General features: G+C 41.8%; 6 protein-coding genes across 6 annotated transcripts, besides 1 other annotated feature; 3 read left to right on the top strand and 3 right to left on the bottom strand.

Annotated features, from left to right (window-relative positions):
* Positions 1 to 958: 958 nt before the first annotated feature.
* Positions 959 to 2260, bottom strand: BEWA_053580 (conserved hypothetical protein; the record flags this gene model as incomplete). Its single annotated transcript, XM_004832698.1, has 3 exons — positions 959 to 1191; positions 1443 to 1659; positions 2201 to 2260. 3 exons carry the CDS (start codon positions 2258 to 2260, stop codon positions 959 to 961), a joined length of 510 nt encoding a protein of 169 aa, XP_004832755.1.
* A 355-nt stretch (positions 2261 to 2615) lies between these two features.
* Positions 2616 to 4548, top strand: BEWA_053570 (conserved hypothetical protein; the record flags this gene model as incomplete). Its single annotated transcript, XM_004832697.1, has 2 exons — positions 2616 to 2969; positions 4144 to 4548. The coding sequence occupies 2 exons, from the start codon at positions 2616 to 2618 to the stop codon at positions 4546 to 4548; spliced, it is 759 nt and encodes a 252-aa protein (XP_004832754.1).
* Positions 2821 to 2969: a sequence feature (T-rich).
* Positions 4549 to 4584: 36 nt separating the features above from the next.
* Positions 4585 to 6547, bottom strand: BEWA_053560 (tRNA nucleotidyltransferase/polyA polymerase family member protein; the record flags this gene model as incomplete). The annotated part of the gene is made up of 7 exons (XM_004832696.1): positions 4585 to 4731; positions 4766 to 4909; positions 4943 to 5066; positions 5109 to 5190; positions 5225 to 5492; positions 5527 to 6095; positions 6169 to 6547. 7 exons carry the CDS (start codon positions 6545 to 6547, stop codon positions 4585 to 4587), a joined length of 1713 nt encoding a protein of 570 aa, XP_004832753.1.
* A 165-nt stretch (positions 6548 to 6712) lies between these two features.
* Positions 6713 to 7391, top strand: BEWA_053550 (conserved hypothetical protein; the record flags this gene model as incomplete). The annotated part of the gene is made up of 3 exons (XM_004832695.1): positions 6713 to 6995; positions 7029 to 7142; positions 7179 to 7391. The coding sequence occupies exons 1-3, from the start codon at positions 6777 to 6779 to the stop codon at positions 7389 to 7391; spliced, it is 546 nt and encodes a 181-aa protein (XP_004832752.1). The 5' UTR covers positions 6713 to 6776.
* A 60-nt stretch (positions 7392 to 7451) lies between these two features.
* BEWA_053540 (conserved hypothetical protein) lies at positions 7452 to 8220 on the top strand. Its single transcript, XM_004832694.1, has 3 exons — positions 7452 to 7510; positions 7546 to 7610; positions 7717 to 8220. Exons 1-3 carry the CDS (start codon positions 7504 to 7506, stop codon positions 8197 to 8199), a joined length of 555 nt encoding a protein of 184 aa, XP_004832751.1. The 5' UTR covers positions 7452 to 7503; the 3' UTR covers positions 8200 to 8220.
* Positions 8221 to 8303: 83 nt separating this feature from the next.
* On the bottom strand, positions 8304 to 11297 carry BEWA_053530 (hypothetical protein; the record flags this gene model as incomplete). The annotated part of the gene is made up of 1 exon (XM_004832693.1): positions 8304 to 11297. The coding sequence occupies one exon, from the start codon at positions 11295 to 11297 to the stop codon at positions 8304 to 8306; it is 2994 nt and encodes a 997-aa protein (XP_004832750.1).
* Between the last annotated feature and the right edge of the window lie 1139 nt (positions 11298 to 12436).

Raw genomic sequence — 12436 nt, 5'->3', positions numbered from 1 at the left:
CTTTAAATAGGTGCGATAGTATTACGATGTTGTAATGTGAGATCTCTTGATTTCAGAGTCCTTCTCACTGTTATGTCTCAATCAGAGAAATATGCTGGAACCCGTGAGATTCTACCATCCTAACATTCACAGGGATTCCTGATACACTGCGATAAAATTAAGATCCAAAGAGCACTGCGATAAAATTAAGATCCAAAGAGCACTGCGTTAAATAGAAGACAAGGTGACAAGAATGTCTGTTAGAGAAGGAAGAGCTTCGACACCCCATTGGTGTCTATCGTTCCTTGGTACCAGTACGGGCACTTTCAGTCGTTATAACCCATTAGAGTTAATCTAGTAACCTCATATATTCTGATATTTCACTCCTAGTAGAAGGAGAGTTCATTTTACCCCTTTATTTCAGAACATACTGTGTAATCTGCAACAAACCACGCCATTCTCATTCCAGATGACATGTGAATTGCTATCTACTGAAAGGGTATATAGTGCACTTTAGTATCCACTAGTAATGTGAATAACTAAGGACTGTGTATACAGTTTAACACATATTTGCCAACAATCGGAAATGGACATTAGGCAATCTATATCAGCAGCTCCTCAGTCAAAGGTGTAACGTCTATGGGACTGGTGTATCAATAGATAAGTAGTAGAGTCTATAAGGAGACTCTTTAGTTGTGCTACATAGTTTCCTATCACTCTGCTGGAGATTCTGGATAATACCAATATTCTACTGCATCAACCCTCTAATGTCTCTCGGATCCTTTTCTGGTTGTTCCATCCAGAAGTGGACTCATTATTTGGCATAAAACAAATGTCTCAGCTGGAACTATTAATCTCTGCAGTAACAGGTGATGATATAACATCCAGACATCTCAGGAGATTCAAAGTTCCTACATACCTCAAACGGTTGTCTCTACCTTTTCAGAGGTCACTGTCCAGTACATCCATTTAAGATCCCTCAATCATCATGGAAGGTTCTGTAAAAACTCTCAAGAGCACTTTCCAAATCTCCAACCGCCCTCTGTCTAAGAGACTCCTGGACATAACCAGAGAGGTATTTGGCGTCCTTGCCGCGGTAACGAGAGTCGAGGAGGAGTACAGCAGCAAAGTCCATTCTGTGTCTCATCGCTCTACCTATGCACTGGTTCACATTCTTGTAACATAACAAAGTACGATCGAGATGGGGTGGACCTAAATGTCTTTAGTATACCAACAGTGGTTCATTGATAGAGTAAGAGTCTGGCATGTATGGAATCAAAGTCGTCAGTAGAAACCATATTCATCCATGGACTGGGAGTGTATGGTGAACTGGTCATCAAAGGGTGAGGGATGGAACTAGACATGCACTACTGGTGATGAAGTCATAAAAGATGAAAACGGATGGAAGAGAGTGCCACAGTATAGTCATACAACGAGAGAGATCAAGTGTGGTAGAAACGTACCAGAATGATTCCCTGTGTCTTGTCTCTTCAGTGCCAACTTAATAGAATCCGGAGGATATGGGAGTCCAACAAGAAGAACCAGACGTGCGAGTCCGTCTGAGAAATTCACTCCTTCACTTTGTCTGCCTCCGAATACTCCAAATAAGATTGCACCTCTTTCTAGGGCAGTCTTACTGTACTCGTCAAACACTGATCCATGACCTACAAATTGTTGAGTCTATAATACTAAGACCATGAACTTCCATAAGACACTAAATGTATAGTCTCACAAGGTGTAGATATTAGACAAATACACGTGTCAGTGGTATGTGAGATGTAGGTCCATTGATGTGATTAGTGTAACATATGGAACTTTGTGGATGTAATCAATCAAGTGTACGATGGTAAGATGGTATTCTAATGACTAGTAGTGATGGATCATTAGTAATAGTCTATACGGAGAGCAACCTGAAAGTGATAGACAGGAATAGTATCCAGCTGTCACTGGGTTTAGTCAGTTTCTGCCGTGTTATACAGTCTCAATAGTGGTTATAATGGCAGTTACATAGCAGCGGTATGTCTCCCCGGTGGTGGTTGGTGGTAGACCAGGCTGAGAGACTTAGGCTCGGACCTCTTGATGAGAGAGGTGAGTAGTCTGGAATCCAGAGAGTATAGTAGTAGGTCCTCGGGGTCTCTGACAGAGTCGTGGAATCCAGGTTCTCTCATCCATTAGAGCACGTTCATACTCTCGAGACATCCATAGTCCACAAGCAACTCACCTGTTCAGTGTAGAGTGGAGGGAAGTTGACAAACGCCTCGTGTGTAAAGTCATTCTCCATGTCCTCATCGTCTCCAGAGTCACAGTACAAAAGTCAGAGGTTAAAAGTACTGACGACTCCACTCCCCATCAACACACTCAACACACCTCCAAATTCCTCCCACTCTCCTCACCCACTAAATCTCCATATACCAACCAATCTGGACCTACAACCACTACCACCGGTCCATACCAACAACTCCAGATTCTGGAGGAAACGCAGCCAAAGTCCATTTTTATGGCATTTTGGTAGTCTAGAGGGAAAATCTAGCTACTTTGATGTTTTAATGAGATTTAAAGCCTGTACTCTGGTTATAAAAGGATATATAGAGGGAAAATAATCGATAGAGAGCTAGAATAACGGTTATAAATCACAAATGGATGATAAATCACAAATTGTCTCCCCAATTGCCACGGCAGTGGTTTTATTCCTCTTTACAATCACTTTTGTGCTCATTTATCTCACTAAATTCCAAGGGTCGTCCCTAAATGTAGCGCCAGAAGTTCAGACCGGTCCGTCTGAAGCCCAGGAATCCACAACAGAAGAGGATGAAAAGCCTAAAAAAACCTTAACAACCAAGCAAAAGAAACGTCAAGAGCTAAAGGAAGAAAAAAAGAGACAAAAGGCGTTACAAGATGAAGAACGAGAAGAAAAGGAAAAAATTTTACGTAAAAAACAGGAAATATTAGAGGCAAAGAGAGCAGAACAAGAAAAGCTAAGAAAAGAACAGGTGTGTTTAGTTTCATAACGATTGCCATGTTTGATGTGATGTGAAGAGGACATGGATTGAATGAATAACAGCGGGAATCTGTGCTCTAACAAACAACTGAAGACATCTATACTACCTGGGCAACTGGATTTGTTGACTTATGTAGATACTCTCTTTACTTATCCCTAGCTACCATTCACTGGTTGATATAGACATTGGTAAATACCCTGGGAAACGAGAAGTAACTGATAACAAAGATGGTACCTTTTCCTACAATGACTCTAGTGGTAAAGGGGTTACCTTAAGAGCATACTCCAAAAGGCGGATGTGGCGTTAAAGAAATTAAGAAGGGAGGAGCTCCTCAAAAGGAGCTACCAGTGTAACAGTATACTACTGGTCAGGGGATGAGATTTGTAGTATACCTCTCCTCATACAACTAGGAAAGGGAAATGATGGTTACTATTTCAATAGTGGCAGTACTGACTCATGGAATAAGTTTGACATTAAATCCACACTTACACTTTCAAGCACCTTGGATAGACTGAACTGTTCGAAAAACTCTGCACATGTCATTGAGATATCTCAGGAGGATGAAACGGGAAGATATACCTGTCCAAGCTGTAATACTAGCATTAGCATGAATAGTTCAGATGTTGCAGGATGCAATGCTACTAGATCTACTTACACTGCAACTGGTGGTAAGATTGGCAAGTTTACCTGTAAAGGAGAAGTTCAGAAAGGAATAAGTGTTCCTGCCGGTATTAAGACAGTAATAGTATATTCTTATCCAAAGACTAATGGAATTTCTCTCCTTATTTGCTTTAAATATGCCTACGGTGACTACTGGTATGTCAGAAAGTCTACAAATGGCAATGAATGGGGAGAGGTGCCTGGAAGCGGAACACTTGGAGATTCTGACTATAATAAGATCAGAAGACTACTTGAGGAAGCCTATGGAGGATCTGGAAGTTCTTTGTTGAGTTACCTTGGACAAGCACTTGGAGGTACTGTGGTAACGGGGACTCTCGGCTTTGGAGGCCACGAGATCCTTGCCGTATTATGGCCTCTTGTTTAACAAACGGTAATACTTGTACAATAATTATCCATGAAGGCTCCTAAAAACGTTCTTCTCACTCACATCCTACTAGAAACTTTGATTGCCACATTCGTTTCACAAAGTTATATTCACATTTAGGAACAAAAACGTCTTGAAGAAGAGGAAAAGGCCTATAAGGAACTTACATCAAAGTTCGTAATTGAAAGAGAGGGTGTCTACACACCTGATGTCGAGTTTAGCATTGAAGATTTTATAGAGTTTATAACCTCAAAGAAGCTGTGCAATGTTGAGGAACTTTCAACTAGATTTTCTCTGAAGGCTGAGGATGTTGTAAAAAGAATAAATGAGCTAGAAGAGCAAGATCGCATATTTGGTCTATTAGACGATCAAGGACGGTATATTTACATAACTCAGAATGAAGTTGACTCCATTTTATCGCATATAAAAAGAGGAAGAGTTCACAAGAGCGATTTGGCTCCATATTTCAACTCGGTAATATCGCTAGAACCAACTAAAAAGGTATGGAACTTCATAAATGCATAATCAATCATTTAGGAGGAAAAGGCGGAAATTGAGGAACTATAAAAATTCTCTAAATGTTTCCCTCAAATGTAGCTCCAAATTATCCTTGGTGATGTTTACGTCACGAATCATCAAAGCTACTTGCGATTCTAAAACCTCCTTGAATGTAGGACCGCCCTTTAGTCTTGGTAAAATATTCAATAGCTGTAAAATTTTTTAATTGTGTAAACAGCAATACCTCTTGACCAGTTATCATTGCCTTTATATTATATGTATCATTAACCCCAAGTTTTTCTGCGAGTGAAATTATACTTGAAAATTTTTCGTATACTGCATCCGCATCTGGTTCAGGACGCTTTGCAAAGTGGAGCAAAAGTGATTCCTAAATGGTGTGTATATGTGAATGCGGTCATACCTTCCACAATAGTCCCGCTTTCCGAATGGCGAGTCCCAGCGCTTGTCTCAAGTCCAGCTCATCGGTAGGAAGTGCGTCCACAAGATTCTCGAACAAGACGGAGCCCTGGGCAATTGCCTCGGCACTGTATACAATATGAATGGTACAAGAATGTTGTAAAGAATACCTTGACGCATACTTGTTTGGAAGTTTAAATCGTTCCTTGATGAGATACTCAGCTACTGTCATTTTTCCAATATTTGGCATATCTGCATCGGTACTAGGTGGAAAGAGCATACGTACCTATTGTTGGAGCAACTAATGCTGCCAAGTATATATATTTTTCATCAATAAAATCATCTCTAATCAGCGTCTTTAGAGATTCCATAAGTCTGCATCCTTCTACGAGCACATTATCTGACAACCTTGACTGTTTGTCAACCGTCCCATCATCTGGAACTCCTAGCAAGAGGTTAAGAACTTTAAAGTCCTTTAAAAGTTTAAATCCTGGCACTATGTCTCCCTTTGACAATATACCGTCAATCTCCTGCGATATTCTCGGTCTTGAAACCTACAAGTTATGATGCTATCATTACAAAACTAACCTTGTCGTTTAGTGCCTTCAAAACATCCTTGTTTGATATAGAGTCTAAAATATCCTTGTGCAGATCAAATTTCAATCTGCAAGTGAACCTTATTGCTCGAATCACCCTTAGAGGATCGTCCATAAAAGTTTCGAAAGCTGGTGAACATGTCCGAATTACCTTGTCATGAAGATCCTCAATACCAAATCCGGTAAAGTCCTCAATTATGCCCCTTGTAATGTTGTAAAATATGGCGTTGACGGTAAAATCTCTCCTTTGGGCATCTTCGAATGGAGTCCCAATCCTCATTACGGGGATTCTGCTATTGTTTGCATAGTCTTCGGACCTCAGATTTACAAAATCTACGTCAAAACCCAAAATGTTCATAGTAGCGGTTTCCAAGTGTTTTGATTGTTCTGGGCATCTCTTTACCACTCCAATGGTCCTCTGGAATCCAAACTTTTCGCTTGTATATCTGTTCAAATGCTCACAAAACTCAACACCTGTCATCGTAGGCAATGCGATATCAATGTCCTTGCTCCCCAAATTCAAGAGCTTGTCCCTAACCCATCCCCCAACCACACGTAAATCTGTATATTTGTGTATATTGTGGTATGTCTCCCTGTTATGGAACACAGGGAACATTCATGAACACAAACTCACCCATATTTAGGGAATATACCTCTACACATCCAAGCAATAGGTCGAATAGACGTTTCTCTGACTCTGTAATGGTGATGGTTGCCTTTTGACCGGTGGGATGTGATTCCTTGCCATGAATGTCCAAGGAGAATCTGCTTGAAGCTTCGGTGCTTTCATCACTGCACGCTGAATAAGACTCCATGTTTTTATCGTTTCCGGATGACAGACTCAGAAAATGCGTATATCTATCGTCAAGTCCAGAGAATCTACGAACAAAGGACCTTGCGGGTAATTTATAGGCGTATGTGCAGTACCCTGGTGTTAAATCCCCAATTTGTGAAGAACTTAACCGTCTAGCGTGTCTTAAACCGGAGAATCTCTGTATAAATCCGTAATTCATTTCATCCTCGCCAATCGTGTCCTCTAGCCTCCAGTCTAGGGAGAAGTGATCAATAACTGAGCCAAAGTAAATCAAAAACAGAGCATAAAGTATGCATTTGGTACTATACATAAGAGCTCAGTCGCCTCCAGGAAATACAAAGTGTGTGCTGGAATGTTCCACCTCATTCCATATTTATGGAGAGCCCATGCGCTCGCGAAGCTTTGGCGCGTCTTAACACTTTTCCTCGATGGGCGAAGAAAATTATCTCCTAAAGTTTCCAGCCTTCAGGTCGGAGGAATGGTTGCAGGAGAACAGGCTGATGCCATCGGTCCCGCAATGTTTGACAAACGTCTTGCTGGAACCGCAAAGCCTGATGAAGTATACTCACGTACGTGCCTACCAGCTCAAGGCTAACTCCGTCAGGACCGAGATGCGCAACTCGCTATTCAGACAGGCTCTATTCAAGGTACTTGTCCGTCCGTGAGATATACACCCTTAGATCCAAAACATTGAGGTTTTATCGCTTGGAGAGTGCAAGAATGACCGTCTGTTGAAGGAGATTATCAAGGTGGAGCGACCGTGGAGGACATTTTCCTTCGTCAGTAACTATACGGTAAGTGGAGCTCGTACTCGTTATATGACTGTGTAGGGACGTCCTCTGATTACTGAAGAAATTTGGAAAGTCGACAGATGCGGAAAAGAGCAAACCTACAGGGTAAGTTGGCACGACGCTTCACCAGGATTATGCTCTCACCTCCAGGTTCGATTCCACAAGGAAGGTGTCGATGGCTTCTACTGCAAAGTTTACGTCACTTGTTTCTCAAATGCGATCAAGTACATCAGATATCACCTCTCCCTTTAGCTACACACGCCATCCCAATACACTCGCACCTCTAGTCAACATTCACCTATAAATCCACGCTGCGTTTCTGCAAGACTAATTCGTGCCATTTTATATTCCTTAATCATCAGATATGGCACGTAAGTAGCGCTAGAATCATCACCTTTACCTTTAGGTTTCCTCAAGAGCTGGTTTTCCAAAGGAGAAGAAAATGGCGATGATGGATTCACCTCTGCTCACGTAAGTTTTTCCATATTATTCTATGGATGAACATGGCCGGTGTTAGCCCCGGCATGTACTCCGAATTTCCGACTTTAACCATCCATTGTAACACTCGCATTTATAGCTGGGTGAAGAAAATAACTTTTACTACAATGAAGAGCTGAAGCAATGGGTAGTCAGAGGGGAGGAGGACAAGGTGAAGAAAGCTGCAAGTGCCTCTCCACCTCCCTCTGGAAGGAGTCTGTTAACGGACTCGTCCATACCATCAATCACTTCGCAATCCTCAATCTCTGTAGGTTCGGCACACCAATCGGCCTTTGGTCCGGGAAGACGTGTGCTAAGGTCTGCAAACCTATACACAGAGATACCGGGCATGCAAATTGTCGAAACGAAAACCACGAATGAATCGTTTCTCAATCTGCCATTCTCTTCATCCGCATCGCAATTCATACCCTCAAATGACAATGTGGATCAGTCCATTGTAGATGATGTATACGCAGACATTGTAAGCTCAGCATCTGTAAATGAAGCCTCCACCGATGTTACTGAATCTACTCGTCTAAACACATCCATAGACACGCTGGAATCGAGTCCAAGTGTACAATAGTGTTTTAAGTTGTAACGTTGTTCATACATATAGCCATCAGTTGTGTGTATCAGAGACAATGTATGATAAATAACTAGTCTTGTACATGACATGGAATAACAGAATTAAAGCATTGTGATACCAGAAATAACGGCAAACAAGAGTGGGACAACATAGGAGGTGGTCAAGAAGCCATCTTCGTTAACGACGTTGAGTCTCTTGATCAAAAAGTCGTACAACTCTTCGGTAATTTGATACCATCCAAATGTTCTCTTCTGAAAGTAGAGAAGCTCAGTCTCCTCGTTGTGTCCCTCTACAGCTATCTGGGCCAACAAGTTCTTCCTTCCGTCAGACAAGAAGGAAGATGAGATGCAGAATTCCTCATCGGAACCGGTCCATATGGTAGAATCTCCGTCGACAACCTTGGTGATTGGGGTACCATGAGCAACAATTGAGAAAGTGTATGGGCTGTTCTCACGAGGCTTGACGATCTCAGTCTCCTCTGGAAGGGATGCAATGTCAAGAGTGTAAATGTCAATCTCCTTGCGCTCTTCAGCCTCTTTGCCACTGAGGATCTTCAAGTAAGCATCAGAGAATACCTTCTCATCAACATCAACCCACATACCACCAATATTCTCAAAGAACTCCTCTCTTTGGCCATTTATAATGATAGAGCAGATGTGCATGTCATACTTCTTGAAGAAGGTGGCAATAGTGCAGTACTGGTCCTTGGCACCTTCCCAGACCAAACTGTTGCCATAGTACAGGGCAGAAATCTTGAATCCGGCGAAAGGTGAAACCAATCTGGTCTCAACACCATAGTCGTTGTAGACGACGTTATTGAAGGAACCATCCTGAGGAGCCGAGGCATCAACCTTGATGACGGAGGATTTATCTGAAAGCTTTCCTGAGATGAAAATCTTGCCATAGCGATCCTGGAAGGTATCAGCGTCTATATGGACCCAATGTCCGTCAAAATGCTCAAAGAATAGTTCCTTACCAGCGGCTTCAACTGAGCAAACGTACAAGCTACCTCTCTTGAAGAAGGTGGCACTAGTGCAGTATTCACCACTCTTTCCTTCCCAAACACGTTCCTCACCGTGATACAAGGCGGCAATCTTGGAGCCACCAAGAGGTGAAACCAATCTGGTCTCAACGCCGTAGTCATTGTAGACAGTGTTGGTGAATGAACCCTTTTGTGAGGAAAGAACATCGACCTTGATGACCTTGGAAGCACCTTCTGTGAGTTCACCAACCCTTTTGAAGAAGGTGCTAAAGTCTGTTGGCTTCCAGATACTATTCACCTTTTCGAAATAGATGAAGTTATCCCTACCATCAGCGTCTATAATTTGTAACTTGAAAGCAGAATCTCCGTTGGCAGAACAAGTCCAAACGGCTGTACAATTCTCAGATCCAGACCAGATTGTAGCATCACCCTCAGTTACCTTGTTTATGGTTACATCAATAGGGGTGTATTTGATCATGGGAACAGTGTTCAAATTGTACTTGAAAACCTTGATAATGTCAAGATCAACATTTGCAATATCAAGTGTAACAGGTTCTTGCTCAGGATTGCTCATTCCATTGAAGAAATCGAAGAATTCATCTTGAGGTATACCATACCAGGTACCGTCAATTTCTTTAAAATAGAGATCCTTACCACCAACTATCAAGTTAGAGATGTGATGTTCAAGAGTTCTGAAAAATGTTGCGCAGCTGCAATACTCGTGATCTACCCTTTCCCAAATCAATTTCCTTCCATAGTAAAGAGCCACTATAGCGAATCCCTGGGCAGGGGAGATAAACCTAACATCGTAGTTCTTTTCTTTATATTCCCTGGCATGGTAGGTACCGTTTGATGGCATGACTACATTAACGACAATATCTGTATTGGTTGAGCTGCTGTATTTAACATATTTGGCGAACTTCTCAGAGAATTCGTCTTGAGTTATACCACTCCAGGCACCACCATTCTTCTCAAAGTATTCGTATTCATAAACTGCACCATCTTTTAGGGTCACGGTCAAAAGTACGGTCTTTCCAATGGTGTAGGATTCTACAAATAGACACTTGTAACTCGATGGAATTGTCAAGATGTTAGTTTCGGAGTCCACAATCTTCCTGAAATTGCAACTATCAACCTTTGGTGAGTACGACTTGTAAGTAACTCCCATCAAAGTATTCTCTTCTACATCGATATTTTCATTACTTCCTGCGGCGATATCAATGGTAATTCCTGGAAGAGGAGTAAACTTTCCGAAAACACCCTTGAAAACATTCTCTTTCAACCACTCTGAGGAATCGTTGAGGAGATCATTATACTTGCTGTTAAAGGTGGCTTCATCAATTGGTACCCAACATTCACCGCTATGCTCAAAGAATAAGAAGGTATGGTTGGTCTTGGGGCCTACTACAACCTCGACCAAACGAACCTCACCACCCTTGGAGAACAGATGTACAGAGGTAGCCTTCTTTCCAGAGCCAACTTCCCATATAGTATCTTCACCAAAAACAATCTTTGCAATGGTCTCATCAATATTTGCGAAAAACGCCTTGTATGTTAGTCCGTTATATAGAGCCTCTGTGGTGAACACTCTACTCTTATCTGGGTTAGAAAGGTCAAGAACAAAGTAATCGCTTGTCAAGCTCTTCTTGATGATTCTGTTAAAGTCCTGTCTAGCAACGGATAGCCATCTCTTGTCGAAGAATTCCTCAGAAATTGCTACCCATCTGGATCCGATTTTTTCAAAGTATTTGAATTCAGGCTTAGTGTTTGCAAGTGTATAGACCTGAAGAAGTGTGAGGTATCCAGTTTTGTATACGTGAACACTCATACATTTCGTGGTAAAGGAAGATGTCCACAAATTTTTATAGCCATCTGCAATAGCAGTTATGGCCAAACCAGTCCTTGGGTAAATGAGTTGGTATGTAATGTCCTCATTTACCTTCTCAAGTACCACGACATTAGTCGAATCTGGCTTCGAGATGTTGAGTGTGAATGGTTGAGCTGAGTCTACAGGATTCGTTTCATTATCTTCGAGTTTGGGGTCCCTAAGAAAACTCCTACAGCTGCATTGCGTCAGAAAATACACTGCAAATAGCGCAGTAACAAATCTCATCTTGGGAATCTCTAAAGGGAGAATGAATGACCGACGGGAGGAAGACCATTCCTAGACATCTATGGGGTCATGAAGAGAATGTGTGATAGGAGAAGCTCATTTTGGAGGAGGTTTTGTACACGAATTGAAATGGTATAGAGTGAGTATACTCAGGCGGACGTGGCTTGACTCAAAGCCTGGTACTCTGGAAGGAATACACGCTATTCCTTCATACATTGCGCTAGAGCAAAGAATGAGAAATTTCGCATGTGTTTACAATCGTTCAAAGAATGGAAAACGCCTTCAATGATACGTATGTGAGTACGTTAGTAAGAGTTTGAAGGGAAGAAGTAGCGAATTTTTCGCATTATCCACCCATTCCTAGGCTCCGCGTCTACTGTAGTATCTCATACGACTCTGTTTCGTCGTTCCAACGGGTTAATTGGTCTGAACTCTCGGTGAGAAGCCCGAGGATGTGACTTAAAGTGATCTAGTAGTGAAAAACTAGGCTTCCATTAGTAGTGTCAACCTGGATGAATGGGTTTAATTTCAAGTTTCTATGCATAAATACGCGAAAATTCTCAGTAGGTTTGTTGTAAATCAAATGATAGCAACTGCGCTAGGAATTGTTTTGTGGAAACGTCTCGAGAGCCCTGATGGTTGTCATTCCTGCTCGCCGTATCTCAGTATAGCTGGCACTCCCGTGGTTAAAAGGAGAGTTTTCAGATTATTCAATGTGATAGAATAGTTTTGATCGGATTAGGAACCAGTAATAGTATCAGTATTTCTGGAAATGTTGGCCAAGCAAGTTAGTTCAGCACTACTAGTACCAACTTCCACTTATTTGCATTCTCCTAGCTATTTTCAATAGCGGTACTTGTATCAGCCGTTATCTTAACCTTTGAAGTAGTAGCAGAAGGTGTCCTCACTCTTCTTAGGCTCTCCATTAGACTTCTTAATGCAAAGTAGGAGGGGTTCCTTCATTGTACCATCATTCTGAGCATAATATGCTTCCACTCTACCTACAAGTCCTTCAATACATGATCTTGTCTTTAAATAAGCACTATTGTGTTTTGGGGAATCTGGAGAACTTTCTTCCTGAGTCCATCTTGTGAACATACTTGCAGAAACTATCAGGAAGATCTTCATTCTCCCTCGTA

The sequence above is a fragment of the Theileria equi genome, assembly GCF_000342415.1.
Source record: "Theileria equi strain WA chromosome 4 map unlocalized gcontig_1105316255039, whole genome shotgun sequence".
Taxonomy (NCBI): Eukaryota; Apicomplexa; class Aconoidasida; order Piroplasmida; family Theileriidae; genus Theileria; species Theileria equi.
The sequence above is the reverse complement of the archived record's forward strand: the minus strand, read 5'-3'. Positions and strand labels throughout refer to the sequence as shown.

Coding starts and splice junctions, on each gene's coding strand:
- BEWA_053540 (XM_004832694.1), top strand. Junction 7,611..7,716: donor ATGGATTCACCTCTGCTCAC/GTAAGTTTTTCC, acceptor TCGCATTTATAG/CTGGGTGAAGAAAATAACTT.